At 38.4% G+C, this 16,118-nt stretch overlaps 1 protein-coding gene across 2 annotated transcripts; it reads left to right on the top strand.

Annotated features, from left to right (window-relative positions):
- Positions 1 to 6: 6 nt before the first annotated feature.
- Positions 7 to 15,905, top strand: LOC141439875 (uncharacterized). Of its 2 annotated transcripts, XM_074104296.1 has the most exons (8): positions 7 to 153; positions 229 to 1,164; positions 1,803 to 1,904; positions 2,488 to 2,559; positions 4,107 to 4,213; positions 4,836 to 4,897; positions 11,115 to 11,202; positions 13,746 to 15,905. In XM_074104296.1, the coding sequence occupies exons 1-8, from the start codon at positions 67 to 69 to the stop codon at positions 15,151 to 15,153; spliced, it is 2,862 nt and encodes a 953-aa protein (XP_073960397.1). In that variant the 5' UTR covers positions 7 to 66; the 3' UTR covers positions 15,154 to 15,905. The 2 variants fall into 2 exon arrangements, with proteins under 2 accessions (XP_073960397.1, XP_073960398.1); XM_074104297.1 differs by lacking the exon at positions 2,488 to 2,559.
- Positions 15,906 to 16,118: the final 213 nt, after the last annotated feature.

Raw genomic sequence — 16,118 nt, 5'->3', positions numbered from 1 at the left:
GAAAGATGCTTTCTTACTTGAAATTAATGATTCTGAAGTAAAATCTAACGTTAATCGACGGAAACTATGTCTGGAGGATTAATTGAAAAAGTGTACATAGGTCTGGACAACGCACCGGCCGCTTTCGACATCAAAGGGCGTATTCTTGGACCAGTATGTTACTGTTTTCGTCTCGTCAGATTTCTTGTTTTAATGAGGCCAAATTCTATTAAGTCTTTTGTGTTTCAGAATGGGACAAATATAGAATACATCCGGTCGGAAACTGGAGTGTTAGCTGTGTTGAAAAGTGAGAAATTCGAGCCTTTGCATTTGGCTTTGCATCACACAAGATCAGAAGCTTTGGCGGCTGCGCGATCGTTGGCGTTGAATCTAATTGAGACTATACGAGCTGAATTGGCGCAGTGGAGTGCAGCGCAGGCGGGGGGTCCGCCGCCGCCATTGAATGTGCCTCCGCCTACTTTGACGACAACAACGGCGCCCCCGCCCGTTCCACCCCCTGTCGCCACCGTGGCGTTGTCTACTCCTACAACATTGACATCCCCAGCACACCAATCAGTCATCCCCCCTGTTGTTAGTGTTGCCTCAGCCACTACGCCACTAATGACAGTCCGTCAACCAACAGTACTACAACTTCTTCAACCTCAGCAACAGTATGTCCTGAACCAAGAAAATGGTCAATTAATACCTATAGTCCAACCAGGAGTTCAAGTATCAAATGCCAATTTTTCACACTTGCCTATTGCCCAGCACCTTGGACATTTGCAGCAACATAATTTTGGAGGGACGCAGATTGTAGATTTATCTAGTATGCAGCCGGTTAATGTGACACAGTTGCGTTTGAGTGGTGTGCCGTCTTCCATGTCTATGATATTGCCAAACGGGTATTCATTTCCTCAAGCTAGTTTGACTTCTTCAGATACAACTACGGTTAGCTCTGCCACAGCAACACCGGTAGTATGTGCAGCGCAAGGAACAAATTCTTGTCAGAAGATATTGTACAGTACGGATAAAGGGGATAAAGATGTAAAGTATCATATTCAAGGAGCGGATACGGTGCAATGGGCCATGCCTGGGTCACAGACAATGTTGATACCTTATCAGCAGCTGCAAGATTTGACGGCCAATCAAGGGCTACAGAACTTACAGCCACAGCAATATGTTTCGGTAAGCAAATGGTTCTAGGATAATATCTAAAGTTAAATTCAAATAGCAGCCTAATTAACTTAATATTTTATTTAATTAAAAAAAAAGATCATAACAATAAAATTAATGGAGTAAAGCATAAATCAATTGTTTCTAAATTAGGACTTTCTAAGATTTACCCCCTGTTTCACCATCCACTGATTAAAAGATAACTGATGGATAAATGTAATGCCATCTCTTGTCATCTCGTCATCGTCAAATAAAATTAATCAATGGGTGGAACAGCCCTAAGTTATAACCTGAAAACTCTAACCAACAGTTATTAAGAAATGATAATTTTGTGATGATTCATCATCATATTAATGATAAGACATCCACTGTTAGACACAGGCCTCCCTCATAGACCTTGTGATGATTTGCAATGTAATAATGCCAAAAACCATAAATCAGGAGGAAAAAAACAACTATTCTAAACAATAGTCTAACCAACATATTCACAGTTCATAATCGGAATCTCTGTTTATCTTGATCCAATTCTTTTTTACAAAAAGACACAGAAACAGGTTTCCGATTCCAAGCTCATTAGACAAAGACATGGGGATTGCAAATATAGTTTTTCTTCCTCCAATACGTAACTAAACTAAATCTCTTACTACCAGATTGCTCCGGCCGGTGGCTTGCCACAAACCTCCTTGCCCCTGTCAGCAGCCCAGTTCCAGCAGCTACAGGCAACAGGCACAATCATGCAGCTCAATCAAAAGGTAAAACAATACAAGTCATGTATGTTAGTTGTCCGCTCAAAAGCTGAATGGGCATTTATCAAAAGATTGCTTTCCTTTTTTCGACTCGGGATTTGCAAAAAAACACAGCTATCAAATTAAACTGTACCTTACTGACAAAGTTTCCTGAAATTCTTCTGTATGGAAATTATTTTTTTTAATACCAAAGAATTATAGTAGTAAAGAAGAAAGTTTTTCATATGGATGTTTAGGTTTAGTTCTAAACACCTGTTGGCATTTTTTTTTGCAAATTCGAGTAGAGAATGAAATATAAAACCTCTTTGAGAAATGCCCAATTGTAGGTCATTTTATGACTGAACTGTGTGCAATTCTGCATTATTTCACTAGAAACAGTATTTTGAAGATAGAATTTATGTTATGTTTCTATTACTTTCTATTGACGAAAATGGTCCTATATAAATAAGTTTGAGTGCCTTAACTAGAAAACTTACTCAATTTGAGTGTTAAAATTCTTAAGATAGATTTGCAAGTTATAATATCAATCTACTAAAGAGTCACAAGTTACAATGTCATCTACATACAAGTTTTTACGTATTGCCAACAGCCCATAGTGAGCAGTGGTTCTTTGATTAATATAATATCGACCGGACAGGCGTCGGCACCGCAGGTTCTATCCGTGAGCATTATAATACTTTATGTCGTGCAATCACCTTACACCTGGCTTTACTCATAGATCCAACATAAGCCCTATACAGAATCTTAAACGTGTGAAGGATGACATTTGACATATTTTCAGGCCACCAGTTTAACACAATACCTTGGTCTGATATTATCTTGGTACATATTTATAAATCTGTAAGGGTCTACCCTATCTGGCGCGGGTACACTTCGCGGGCGCACGCCTGCGGGTGCGGGTGCAGGTAAAATCCTTAGCGCTGCGCAAGTGCTCATTACTATTAAACCGCATCACCTAGGGTAGGCCCTAACAGAAAGGCTAAAGGCTCATTGCATCTCACGTGCTAGAACTAGTGTCTATCAATAAATTATTTTTGGCCGAAACCGATACCGAATCTTCGGCGTCAGTCTCAGCTCACTTTCGGCCAATACAGAAACTGAAATTAACTAGGTAAAGACCAAAATTTTCTGTATTTTGATATCTAGTATAATTTTTCACAGACAGAATTTAAGAAACATAAAACGGTAATCGAATGAAAACTGTCCTAAAATAGTTTTTTGACCATAAAAATAGTTTTTTGACCATAACATGTTGAAACTCAAACCAAACTGTTGGTTTGGCACTAAAATCCTTGCCTCTAAATGTCTCCTTTACGCGTCTAAGATATCCTAGGCTACTATAACAACTTTTTTTTTCTTTTAACTCAGTTCATGCTTCACGGTTAAGGTTATTTGCCATGGTTCATAGGTTTTCTTTCACTAATTATTTTTCTTTCTAGGTTATAGGTTTGCTTGTTCTCTGTGTCGCATCACTAGTCGTCTCTCACTGTTTTAGATTAATTTATTAACCCCTAAATCGTTGGTGGTCGTTCTTTAGCTGTATTTTCACGCTGTTATCACCGCCACGCCACACTAGCATTAATACGACTGAGAAGGTTACTTATGGCCATACTGTGTTCTTGGACTGTGACATGCGCAGAAATAAACGGTCAGCGTTTACACTTACCTGCTATGGACTGTACTTTCTTAAGCCATTGCACCCTTAACTCTGATCAGAGTGCTAGGCTAGTGCTTAGCATGCTAGGTTTTTTTTTGGCGGAAATAGATACAATTACCTATCTTTTGTAACAAACAAGCGAGTGAGAATGGAATGGACGCTTATTACGATATCTATCAAAACAAATGTGACCTTTAACTATAAATATGTTTTTGATTATTTCAAGCGAGACGATGCAATGTAAATAAAAAAAAATGTGGTTTGAAAATAAATTATGTTATCAGGCGTCGCTTTGGTGATTACTGCGATGTGTTTAATTTCAAACTTCATCATCCCAGCCTATATACGTCCCACTGCTGGGCACAAGAGGGCTTGGGCCATAGTTCCCACGCGGCCCAGTGCGGATTGGGAACTTAAAAAAAAAAGAAAAAAAGTGTTTAATTTCAAACTTCATTAACAGTTAATATTAAAATGACAGTAACCTTCTCAGTAAAGTGATAAATGTGAATAATTGAGTAAATAAAACCTTTAAGATTCTAAAACATTTTCAGAATGCATCCACGCCAACGAAAAATATAGGCCAAGAAAGTCGCGGTCAGAAAAGACTATCCGATGGTACTCCGAGCCAACTGCAATTGAGACCTATTGCTCCTGCAGGGTAAGTTCTGAAATAAATACAATAATGAACAATTTGATTCGAATAATATTATTTTTCAGATGTTACGGAAGACCTAAAAATTTGCAATTTAATGTTGAATGAGTATTAAGCCATTCGTTGTCTCATTTTATGTCTTTGGTAAACATATATTTGCAGAATTAACTACGATATATCCTATATGAATTGTTTATAAAGAAAAGAAAAATTGTGGAAAATGTCGCAGATTACTTAAAATTATTTTACTTGTTTGATCTATCTGACGTCTGAATTGCCGTTAATAAATTAATGCTTCAAATGTTATTTCTACAAATATCACTAAAACATACAACGACGGCAGCGGACAACGCCACAAAAATCCAAGAGTTGCCAGATCTTGGGAAAATTGCTTGAATTATTTCTTCCGTTCCGGTCAGGGAATGAAAACTGTTTCCAAATTCCACTCCTGTCCAGCTTTAGCCTCCGAAAAGCAAAAGACTGCAGATGCGTCTAAAAAGAGGTTGGGCGCCTGATTAAATTCTTCAGAAGCACTTTAAAACACGATTTTTGGATGGACTTTTTTTGGGGGTTTGCATGTGTTTTTGTATTGAATTTATGTGTATTGAAAGTGTTATGTAACGCGCAGGTCACATGTAAGCCAGGACAAAAGTTCGACGAGAGACTCCCGCTCTTGGACGGCGGCCGCAGGTATATTGACGATTTGATGTTGTGGCAATAGCGTTTTCTTTTTATATCTAATTGATGTAATTAACTAGCCTCAATTGATTAATAAGCGAATAAATTTGCGTCAATATTGTCTACTTCGTATTTATTATTGTCTAATGGCAATAGAATTTACAGTCTAAATCAAAACCGAATCTTTCACCTCGGCCATAGTGTAGGCGGAAACCGAAACTTATTTAGACATGTATTATAGAAGCACTTGATTCGTCGTGCTATATGAAATTTATTATTAAAGTTGATGTAAAATAATAATACTTATTTATTTATTATATGTATATATTTTTTGATGCCTCAAACTATGAACTCACCCTAAGTTAGTCAAAAAACTTGCGACAATTCACGAACGCCGTAATTAAACGTTTTGGCCGAAACCGTAGTTCTTTCTCTCACTATAATGCTATTTCTTCGCTAAACTAAACCAGAATTCCGAACCGATTCAATAGTTTCGCAGACTAAGGGTCTCCCCGCACACCTTTTCTTTAGCTGATCAAAAAGTTCGCGATACGACGTTTCCCGTCGGCCGAGCCGATCGACGTCATTTTCGCGCTTAGTTATAGCGTTATTAAATCGGCTAAAGCTGATTCCGTGTCATTTCAATAGAGATGGGAGAAGACTGACACCTAAATTTCGGCAAACAACCAGCATGTTAAAATAGCTGCTCTCTTGTAACACTGATAGACAAAGGCAAATGAAGCTACTTAGTTACAAAATTAAAGCTGTGTTACAGCGCTCTAGAAGAAAGGCAATATTCACGTCTTTTTATTAACCGATTTCAAAATTTCATCGTACTTTACTTTCATTTAACCTTGAAATGGAAATGGAAATCACATCACATGATAATGCTTTCGGTATAAAATGTTAAACGCTGTTGTTTAATTTCATTTAATAATTTAAGATTAGTGGCGAAATTCTAGTTAAGGTAACGGCGCCTATTACCGGGGGTATCGAAATCGACGGCCATCACCGCGGCAATTTAAAATACGCATTTTATAATAAAACCGATAGATTTCTTAAAAAATATATTTTACAAGATAAAAGCTTAAGTCGACTCACGGATCTATGAGCGCTAGTGTATGTGAATGAATCAAAGATCTCGCAATTCGTGATTTTCCGAAATGGCACCGACGGAAGAGGATTTGCCATACTAACGCGTGACACCACATACAAGCAGACTCGAATCTTATTTAGTGTTTTACAAAATATTTATGGAAATTGAACTAATGTTATGGTTTTTAAATGGCTTTTTATAGTTTTTTGTACGAGTTCTGAATACTTTTTGTATATTTTTTAGCCCGGAAATACGATTAAAATGGAAAATAAAATACAGCGGCGATAGGCGCCATTTTTAACTGTTGATTGTAATACCGTGGTATATCACGGTAATAGTTAAAGTGGTGGTTTTGGTTCTTCAAGCTTTATTTTTGGTATAAATTATCGTTTATATAATTTGTTACAGTTATTCCAATCTTGATCTATTCACGCTTTTATAAAAACTATTTCCGTGGTATGAAAAGTATTAACAAACTCTTAATTTTTAACAAAAACTTCAATACTGAATTTGTAGTTTCTATAGAAACCGTTATTTTGGCAAGTTGTTTAAATATTGCGATGAAATTTTATATTTACTTACCAGTTATGTAACTTTGGTTATATGCTAAGGATGTAATAAGTATATTTGATTTGTAATTCAAACACAACTCTATCCTATAGTTTTTATAAGTCGGAATTAGATTTTACAATACTCCAAATTAAGCCAATTAACGATGGTATGATCGCATAACCCTCGGTAATAGAATGTATGGGAATCTATTACCGACCCATTCAATTGTCTTTGGGTCGGTAATAGGGTTCTTAAAGAAGTACCTATTACCGAGTGACATTTTATTTTTCTGTTAAAATAATTCACATTTAGGGTACCGTAAGTGCAGATTTTTTTGATAAAGTTGTGACTTTTACTCAGCATGCATACATGAAACTATGACTGGTGGCATAACCATAATAAAATACAATGGGCTGGATACACTATTCGAATCATACTTTAGTTTTTTATTTAAATTTTCTCAATAAATATTTAGTGTACAATATATTATACAGAACCAAAGCCATTACCTTTTTTTAATCCCTCGGTATTAAGTTCCAAAACATGTGTCGGGTTCCTTTTACCGATGGTAGAAAATTGCCGTTTTTTTATACCCTCGGTAATAGAAGCTCAATTCGCGGTAATAGAATCACAGCCTGTCCATTACCACGGTAATAGAAGATTTGGGTATTTTGATTTCAATAATTATTTTATCAAATACTAATAACTAAAACGAGCCCAAAAAGTTAAGACACTGAAAGTTCAATAAACGCTCTTAAATAAAAAAAATGTTCTCGTTTGTTAAGGAGCTTTGATACCCTTAATTTTTGGGACTCATTTGAAAACTTCCTTAAGTACCACGGTAATAGGCGCCGTTACCTTACGAGTAACGTTGCAATTGGCGTAGCGTTGTTGTTGTTTTATGTAGTATAATTTTTAATGTTATTAAAAAAAACTTATAATTTATTTGCTTCTGCTTGACTAATGTTAACGTTAAAAGATTTGCGTAACTAACCATAATGGCGTAATTATATTTGTTTTATTTTTTATTTTACTTTTAGATTTAGTTGTCTACTAATTTAGTGTTTGGAAGTCATTGGCCCAGCAGAGGACTCTTCAGCAGATTTAAAAAAAACCTTTTTTTAATTTAAGCATTTCCTTCGTAGCCTTCAACATACGAGTGTGGAGCGTCGAAAAATATTTCTTGCATTTCAGCGGCTGCGGTGTTACTTTATTTTGCATGAAACCATTTTAACAACTTTGAATCACGTATTATGAATAAGAATCTTCTTTCACAGGTTGTAGAAATTGAGCGGAATTTTCCTGTCTGGAACTGTTGGTATCTGATACTGGAACAGCTTGCATGTTGTTTACTTTCAATTGGTCGCTGACTGTTTTTTTTTTTCCCGGCCCATGATTTGCCTCCGGTTTATGGTATTAAATAAAACATTATGCTTCGTCTTTTTATACCATCTCTTTCTCTAGCGGCGGTTTCATGTTTCATTAGGCCACAAGTCCCGATCATCCATATATCAACTTGTCGGTTCACTAATTTTTCGCAACTAACGTTTGGCAACCTTATTCATTTCGCAACTGTTTAATATTTCTGAAACTGTTATAATTCTAATTATATTGTAACAAATATCTGTTATAGTTCTAATATTTCAGGATTTTATAAAACGAATCTAAACTAACCTAAAAGGTTCTACACGACGGCCCTAAAATCCTGAAATAGTCACAGTTTTAGAGTTTGCGAAATTAATCACGTTCCAAACGTTAGTGGCGAAATGAACGGATACCCAACTTGTCCGACCCTGTTTCAATAATTAGCGGGCGAAACCCTTGGTTCCTTGTCATTAACGTTCTTTCCGAACTCATGACCTGGTTAAAGCCGCAGGGTCACGTTAGATGCAGCTACTGGAGGTCTATGGGGAGGCCTACGTCCAACAATCTTAGAGCAACGCGGGCTTCCTACGGAAGGGAGTAGCCATTCGCCGCGTTCCCCTCTGTCAAAGTACAAGCCCAACTGGGCATACGAATTTTATAAAACAAGGCGCGCTCGGATTTCAAACTAGCTAGACCGAATCGAGTCGCGCGAGTGAACGCTGCAGTGCTAAAAATGCTGAATTGTTCAGTTTTCTACTGTAAAAAGAGATCTCAGAGACATCAAGCTTGCAAAAAGATGGTGTTTGCTATTTAATTACATTTAAACAACAAAGTCGTACATTATTGTCGGATTCGTTTACCAACATCGAGTCCGCTAATCCGTACAAATTTCGGATCGGTCAAGCGATAACCGACTTTTCGCCGATGAACAACTTAATTTTACTGTCAATGTGCGAGTTTTGAGTCATCAGTATTGGGTTATTTATGTGTTAACGTCGTCATTACAGTCAGTTGACAGTTTTGTTTTTGCATGTAAGTGTGCGGAACTGCACTAGTGTGCACATTTCCCCCCGCAACAAACGCCAGACCTATTTTAAAGGTCCCTGAAACTCCCCCTGAAACTCCCTTACGGTAGGAAGCCCGCGTTGCTCTAAGACAACAATGGATGTCCTATTGCTGATATGATGATGAACGTTCTTTGCTTATTTCATTAGCTTGTTGCGTAAATCATTCCTACTTTGGCGTTTATTTGTCTTGAAGCGATGCGTAGGTTTGTTTCCGGCAGCGTTATTTTTTATTTAGTCTCGCCTGGAAGCGTCAGCGCCATCATTTTCAAGAAAGCAACTCTTGATTAACTCTTCAGCCATTTCTTCGAGATCTCCAGAGTCCAGAGCTTCAGTTTTCGGCACATGCGTTTTGCATGTATGTTAGGACGACTGCGAAACTGGTGTCAAATCGGTTCTCTTTGATTTGGAATTAACCAGCGCCCGAACAAAGGACTTTTATTTATGAAGATCTCTTGCTCTTGTCATGTAGCTTACTGCTGTGAATCCAGAATTATTAACGAGAATAGCCATGGCACACCTTGTTGAAGAAACTGAATCGCGAATCAAGGTGGAACTTTTGTACAATACAATTCCGGATGATTTCTTTGATAGGATGTACTATGCCATGTCAATGTGACATGCACCTTGAAAAATTTCGACCTTGGTATGTACCATCAGCCAAATAAGTGGTCCATCAATTTTTAAACAAGTTCTTATCAAATAAATATGTCGCTAAAGTCGAACTTTCAAGTTGACAGACACGTCTATTGGCATTATTGTTTTATGACATGCAAACGATTCTCAACTTTAGGGTGGTAGACCACATATTTGGCTGATGGTACAATCGAGGAAACTCTTGGCAGATGTATGGTATGTCAATATGACATCAGCAGCACAAAGGTAAGCGATTCAGTTTCTTTGGCTGTACGTAAACTTTAAAATTAGCAGCGCTGCAATTCGCTCAAAAAACTTTTTAGTATTTTTCGATATTGAGCATCCAGGTTGTTGTTTGTGTGACCTTCGCTCAGGCTGTCGACTCTATCCAGAATGTTCAATGTTACCTGTCAATTTTTTTACTTTTTTTAAGCTAATGTCTTCCTGTTTTGCGTTTATTTACTTTTAAAAGCGTGCTATACTTTAATTAATAATTCCGGAATCCTGACATTTCTCGGTGGTAACAGACAAAAAAGTTTCATTAAATATGTGGTGGTAAATGTAAAGAAAAATAAATACAGAACTATATGTATTGCCGTTGAAATACTTAAATTTACAATTATACGTGGTTAAATTTTAAATCGCGTAATTTCATTTTATTTTGTGGGGGAAAGAAATGTTGGTATCAATCACTCGCAAGGAAGTACTGTATTTTTAAAAAATAACATTAGTAACTTTATACCCTTTTGTCATTCGTGATCAAATTGTTATTAATTCTAGTATAGGATACAATACTTTTTCAGGTAGTCATCTGAGCTGTCTCACTATTATCTCTATTTCTGGTCGTCAAAACGTTAAAAAAGGCTGCAGAAAGAGATTGTGAATGCGATTGCGACGCGTTGAGCAGAAATCTGAAGGGCTACTACGAAATTCGAAAACCGAAGTTCGTATCGTACCGTCTCTCTCACTCTCGTGTTAAATAATATAACTGTCGGCGGGACGGTACGATACTTCGATTTTCGAATTTCGTAGTAACCTTGCTGTTTCAGTCTGCTGGATTTAACATCAATACACAGTTGTGCCAAGCGTAAAATGCGTGAATGAGCAAAGCGAAGAGTACAGTCACCCGCATTAATATCTGCCATAGCGGAGCTTACAAATATACCTGACACGTCCTACCCGGCTTATTAGTCTCTCTGCTCTAGCTCTGTCAGATATTGGTGCTGGTGGTATTATGGTCGATCAAAAAAGTGGATGCGACAAAAGCATGCGTTTAGTTTTTAGATAAGATTTTACAGCAAATAGATGGCGGACGGGAAGTTGAATAATATATTTGTCCACAGATTTGCGGAAGGAGCATCAGCTAATTTTTGGCGTCAGCTGATTTTTTCTATCTAATTTATTGTTTTTAACTAACCGCAGCCCAAGAGAACACCTGTGGATAGCGTAGCGGCATTTTGCGTAATGAAGCATGGCGTATTGATTTTAAGGTTAAAATAGCTTGTTCTTTTTGTAGCTAGAGACAACACTGTGGTTAGCATGGGGATGAAAATCAATCCAGCCCACGGAACTATAATACACGTGTCTTCGGGGCAACAGACAAAGTAAGGAAATTATCTTTTAATTAAAACTACCTTGAGACAGGCATACTTATCAAAATAAAATACACGGGTTACTCTTGTGTTAATAGCCAAAGTATGATACCTACATGTTTCAACCCAATCTGTGGTCCTTTGTCAAGGAGAGCTCAAACAGAAAGCCAACCGTGTGTTTGGTTATTAATACTTAGATACTTCAGTCCGCTAGTTACCGTGCGTTTTATTTTTTATAATTAAGCTAATTCTCTGCAGGCAGGGCCGGATTTAGAGGTTTGGAGGAAATAAAATGAGGGCCATTTGAGATTTTGATATTTTACTGATTGCCTGATTGAAGTGAACAAATATAGTTGGTTACTAGTGTTTAATCATCGGAATTTGAAAAAATAAAAAAACCAGATGTCTCTATTGTGGGGGCCCCTCTTTTGTGGAGGCCCCGGGGCTGTTGTCCCGTTTTCCCTCCCCTAAATCCGGCCCTGTTTGCAGGTATTGCTTTCAAAATATTCCTTAAATGGATGGATCAACTATTTCTTGCTGTTATTTTGTCCCGTCAGCGAGGGGACAAAAGAAGTACAGTTTAATAGAAGAAATGTTGTGTCACATTGTATATATGTCACTACTAGCTTTTGCCCGCGACTTCGTCCGCGTGGAATAATAACTTTGGAAAGTATTTAATTTATTTAGGGTACCTATTCTGCCAATAATAGCACATAGAAACTTCTACGGTTTACTGAAAATAACCTATTTTAATACATTGCTTTATATCTAAACTAATTTTTTTTGTTCTTCCATTATTTGGTAAAACATAAGTATTCTACCCTGCCAACACAAAAGGACTAATTCTTCATAGTGAGCTCTTGACATCTTACGTCCTGTATTGTAAGTTAGGAGAGTAGGATTATAATTAAGACGGCATTCTTACTAAGCATTGCTACACATATTTCTATACTTATAGTAATTTTGTTTGGAATTCCTTACGAACTTTCATCCCCATATTTTCAAGTAGGTATGAAAAATGTCGAAATTTGAAAAGAGCCGGAACAAATGTTTTTTAGGGTTCCGTACCTCAAAAGGAAAAAAATGGAACTCTTATAGGATGACTTTGCTGTCCGTCCGTCTGTCTGTCTGTCAAGACCCTTTATCCCGTAAACGTGCGGAGTATTTATCGAGTTGAAATTAAAACCCTAAACTCAAAAAAAGTTATAGGGTACTTTCGGCTGTCCTAGAAACTTGAAATTTTGTATAATGGAAGCTCTTATAGCAAATTTTATTCCCTTTATAGCAAAATAAGTAAGAAAAATCTGAAAATCATAATTTTTCATGTCTGACTGTCTATGTTAATAAGCCATGTAAAATGACCCCACATTGCGTACATTTTGCTTATGAGCTTGGCTCTGCTAACACTTGATATTCATAAATACCTATGCACGGAACCCTTGACGCGCGAGTTCAAGTCGATTTTAACCGGTTTTAAGAAGAAAAAGAATTTAAAAAAACGCTCGAACAATTATTTATCTCTTATCACGTGCCCAAATACCAAGTTTCATAAAGAAACATCGATTTATCGTCGATAATGACGACCTTCCATATGAGCTTTCATCCCCTATTTCATCCCCTCACAGGTCGAATTTTCAAAAAAGCTAAAACACACCGACTTATTTCTTATTAAGTGCCTAAATGCCAAGTTTCATGGTTTTATTTCCAACAGCGACGAACTTCCACCATATAAACTTTCACCCCCTATTTCAACCCCTTAAAGCCTTTTTATCGCGATAAAAGATAGCCTATGTTCTTTCCCATGGTCTATTCTATCTCTGTACCAAATTTCATCCAAATCGGTTCAGCGGTTTTTGCGTGAAAGCGTAACAGACAGACAGACAGACAGACAGACAGAGTTACTTTCGCATTTATAATATTAGTATGGATAACATGCTTTTTCTAGATGATCAATTGCAGAAGAGGCTTAAAACTAACACAAAAATGCATGTTTGGCAAATTTTAATACTCGAAATTTAGTTTTAAAGAGTGACTCAGAAGACCGTAACTATAGCAACGAGTGACAGGAAAAAGTTGATCGACCCAAATTCATCTTTATGAAATTTGTGTTCGCGATTTCTATTCATAACTGGTACAGTCACCAGCATTAATATCTACCACAGCGGAGCGTGCAAAAATATCTGACACGTCCTTCCGGCCCTAGTAATAGAGTCGTATCAGATATTTATGCACGCTTGTTGTGTCAGATATTGGTGCTGGTGACTGTACCATTTCCAGAACTTAAATAACTTCGACGTACATTACAGCAGCCACACGAGTTGATACGAACTAATTGGAACAATATATATTATTTTATAACTTAAAACTTTGTGTAGACTACAGGTACTTTTTAATTTCCAACGTTTTGGGTCCTTTTTGTTTGGAACTCGGTGACAAATTACGCTATTGTTGCAAGTTTCATCAAAGGGTTTTGTGCTTTTCAGACTAACATGATAAAAACCATGGCATTCTCTTCTCTTCGGTATCGCACTTTAATTTAACTCTTCTCTTTCCAGCGTATCGGGATCCGGAGTGACGCAAGACGGCACCGGCATGTTCATACGACAGATAGACAGAAATGCCATACAGATCCAGAGTAAAGACAAGCAAGACTTAACAGGCAACAAGATACAAAGCGCGACGCAGAACGTTCAAATGATAACGGTTCCACCCGGCATGACTGTGCTACAGAATCCCCTGAACATCAGCCAAATGCCCACCATGATAGGCCAGCCTAACAGCCAAGTGTACATGATACCCGCGAACCAGCAAAACTTAGTGCAAAGTGGTCTACCTCCAGGATTCATAGGGCAGCAAGTGCTGCAATCTGGACAAAACGTGACCGTTATGCAACCAAACCAGCTGACCATGCCAAATGGCGTCCAATACAACATGCCGCTGATGCAGATGAATCTACCCCAGAACTCCCATTACATGCCGGCAGGGATCAATTTGAACACACAGCTGTCAGCACAACAGTTGAACGCAGCTCTAGCTAGTCAGCAGTTAACAAATGTCTCCGGGACAATTCCGCTGGTCCAAGCGCCTCCCCCGGCTTCACCAATAACCAACCAACAAACCCAACCACCCGTGCACCAAATAATGCCCCAAAACTCCACCTACCTAACCCCCACTTCGCAGTACGCCGGAATGCCGGCTCAGTACATGATGCAAACGAATTCAGGTGCCATAACCGTACCGACTAATAACCCAGTGCAATATACAGTTCCGCCCAATCAGAGCGCGAATCCTCCAGCGAACACCGGGAATGCCCAATCAACAGCCCCCGCTGAAAACGAAGGCAACGGAACTACCAACCAGACGAATTACATAACGTCATCATCACAAGACAGTTACACATTAACTGGCGCGACAGTTCAGAATCAGAGCTTTTCAACCGACGGCACGGGGACGCAAACCGTGACGTTCACGGCAGCGAATCAACAGACACAGCAAAGTTACACCACAAACGGCAGTAACCCACAAACCCCTACTTACAACGTGAACCAGACGACCACTTCGCAGCCCCCAGCTACTTACCAGCCTGCAAATGGTTCTAACCCACAATCCACCGCGCAAACCTACGCGCCAGCGACGACGCCCCAAGCTGCCCAAACAAATTATTCACCTTCAACAACACCAGCACCCAATCAATCATACCCTGCAGCCAATCTGCCAAACATGCCTAACGTGGCTTTCCCTCCTACTCAGACCCCTCAAAATCCTTACCCAAACGCTACAGGACAGAATATGGCAGCTTACGCGAATAACCAGTACCAGTACACGAGTAGACCGTGGTTCAGACCTCGTTATGGATCCCCACAGGGGTCGCCATATGGATCAGGAGCGGTACCGCCCCCTAATGGACCCCCCATGCCTGTACCTCCCCCAACTGGCAACTATAACTACTGGCAGGAGAGTTGAGAACTAGATAACAACGTTTGGTCCGAGGAAGGCCAATCTCTACTGTGATAATTGCTTCTAGCAAGTATTCCGTAGTATGGCTCTGACTTAGCTCGGCCTTAACGTTGTGCGTTTCCACCGATTGTATAGATATGTAATTAATATGACGGTAGTATAAGGATTGGTTGAGGTTTGACCACACCACTGTTTAAAATACACTAACGCACCGTAAATGCAGTGACGTGGCTCATGCGTAACTTTGTTGAAACGTACGTACCTTCCAGACATGTGCTTAAAGTACACATCGGCAGTGAAATTTCATTGAATGTCAAGCTTGACAATCCTATCAACAACTATTTAATTTACTTAAAATTATATTTCATGGCCACTGCTATACTTGTTATATTACATCTTGAAGTACTATTCTTAAAAAAACTTGCTTTTACAAGAAAGTTGCGTTCTTTGCGTCAACCGGTGTGGTCGCGTCCATAGAAACGCGATTTAGTTACCCACTTGATTACTTTTATGATTTTGATGCAACATAATTCAAGGTGCGTCAGCTTTTTTTAGCAGCAGTGTGGATAGGTACGCGACAAAAACGTGACGCGCGGCGCGTCACGTCACTGCGTTTACCGTGCGGCAGCGTATTTAGAGTAGTCGTGTGGTCGAAACTTTAGTTAATAGTTAGGGTAACAGACTGCTTTAAGAATAAAGAGTACATTTATGAAATGTAAAAATCATTATAAAAAGAATAATAATAAAACTACATTATATTTCCTAAATAATGGTTTTTTTTTAAATGTAAATCGCATCAACTTGGATAAGCCTGTACAGTCACCAGCACCAATACCTGACACAACAAGCGTGCTTAAATATCTGATACGACTCTATTTCTAGGGCCGGAAGGATGTGTCAGATATTTTTGCACGTTCCGCTGTGGCAGATATTAATGCTGGTGACTGTACATAGCCATTATCTAAGGTATA

The sequence above is a fragment of the Choristoneura fumiferana genome, chromosome 21 (genome assembly GCF_025370935.1).
Source record: "Choristoneura fumiferana chromosome 21, NRCan_CFum_1, whole genome shotgun sequence".
NCBI classification, from domain to species: domain Eukaryota; kingdom Metazoa; phylum Arthropoda; class Insecta; order Lepidoptera; family Tortricidae; genus Choristoneura; species Choristoneura fumiferana.
Note: the sequence above shows the minus strand (reverse complement) of the source record. Positions and strands in the feature narration are given on the sequence as shown.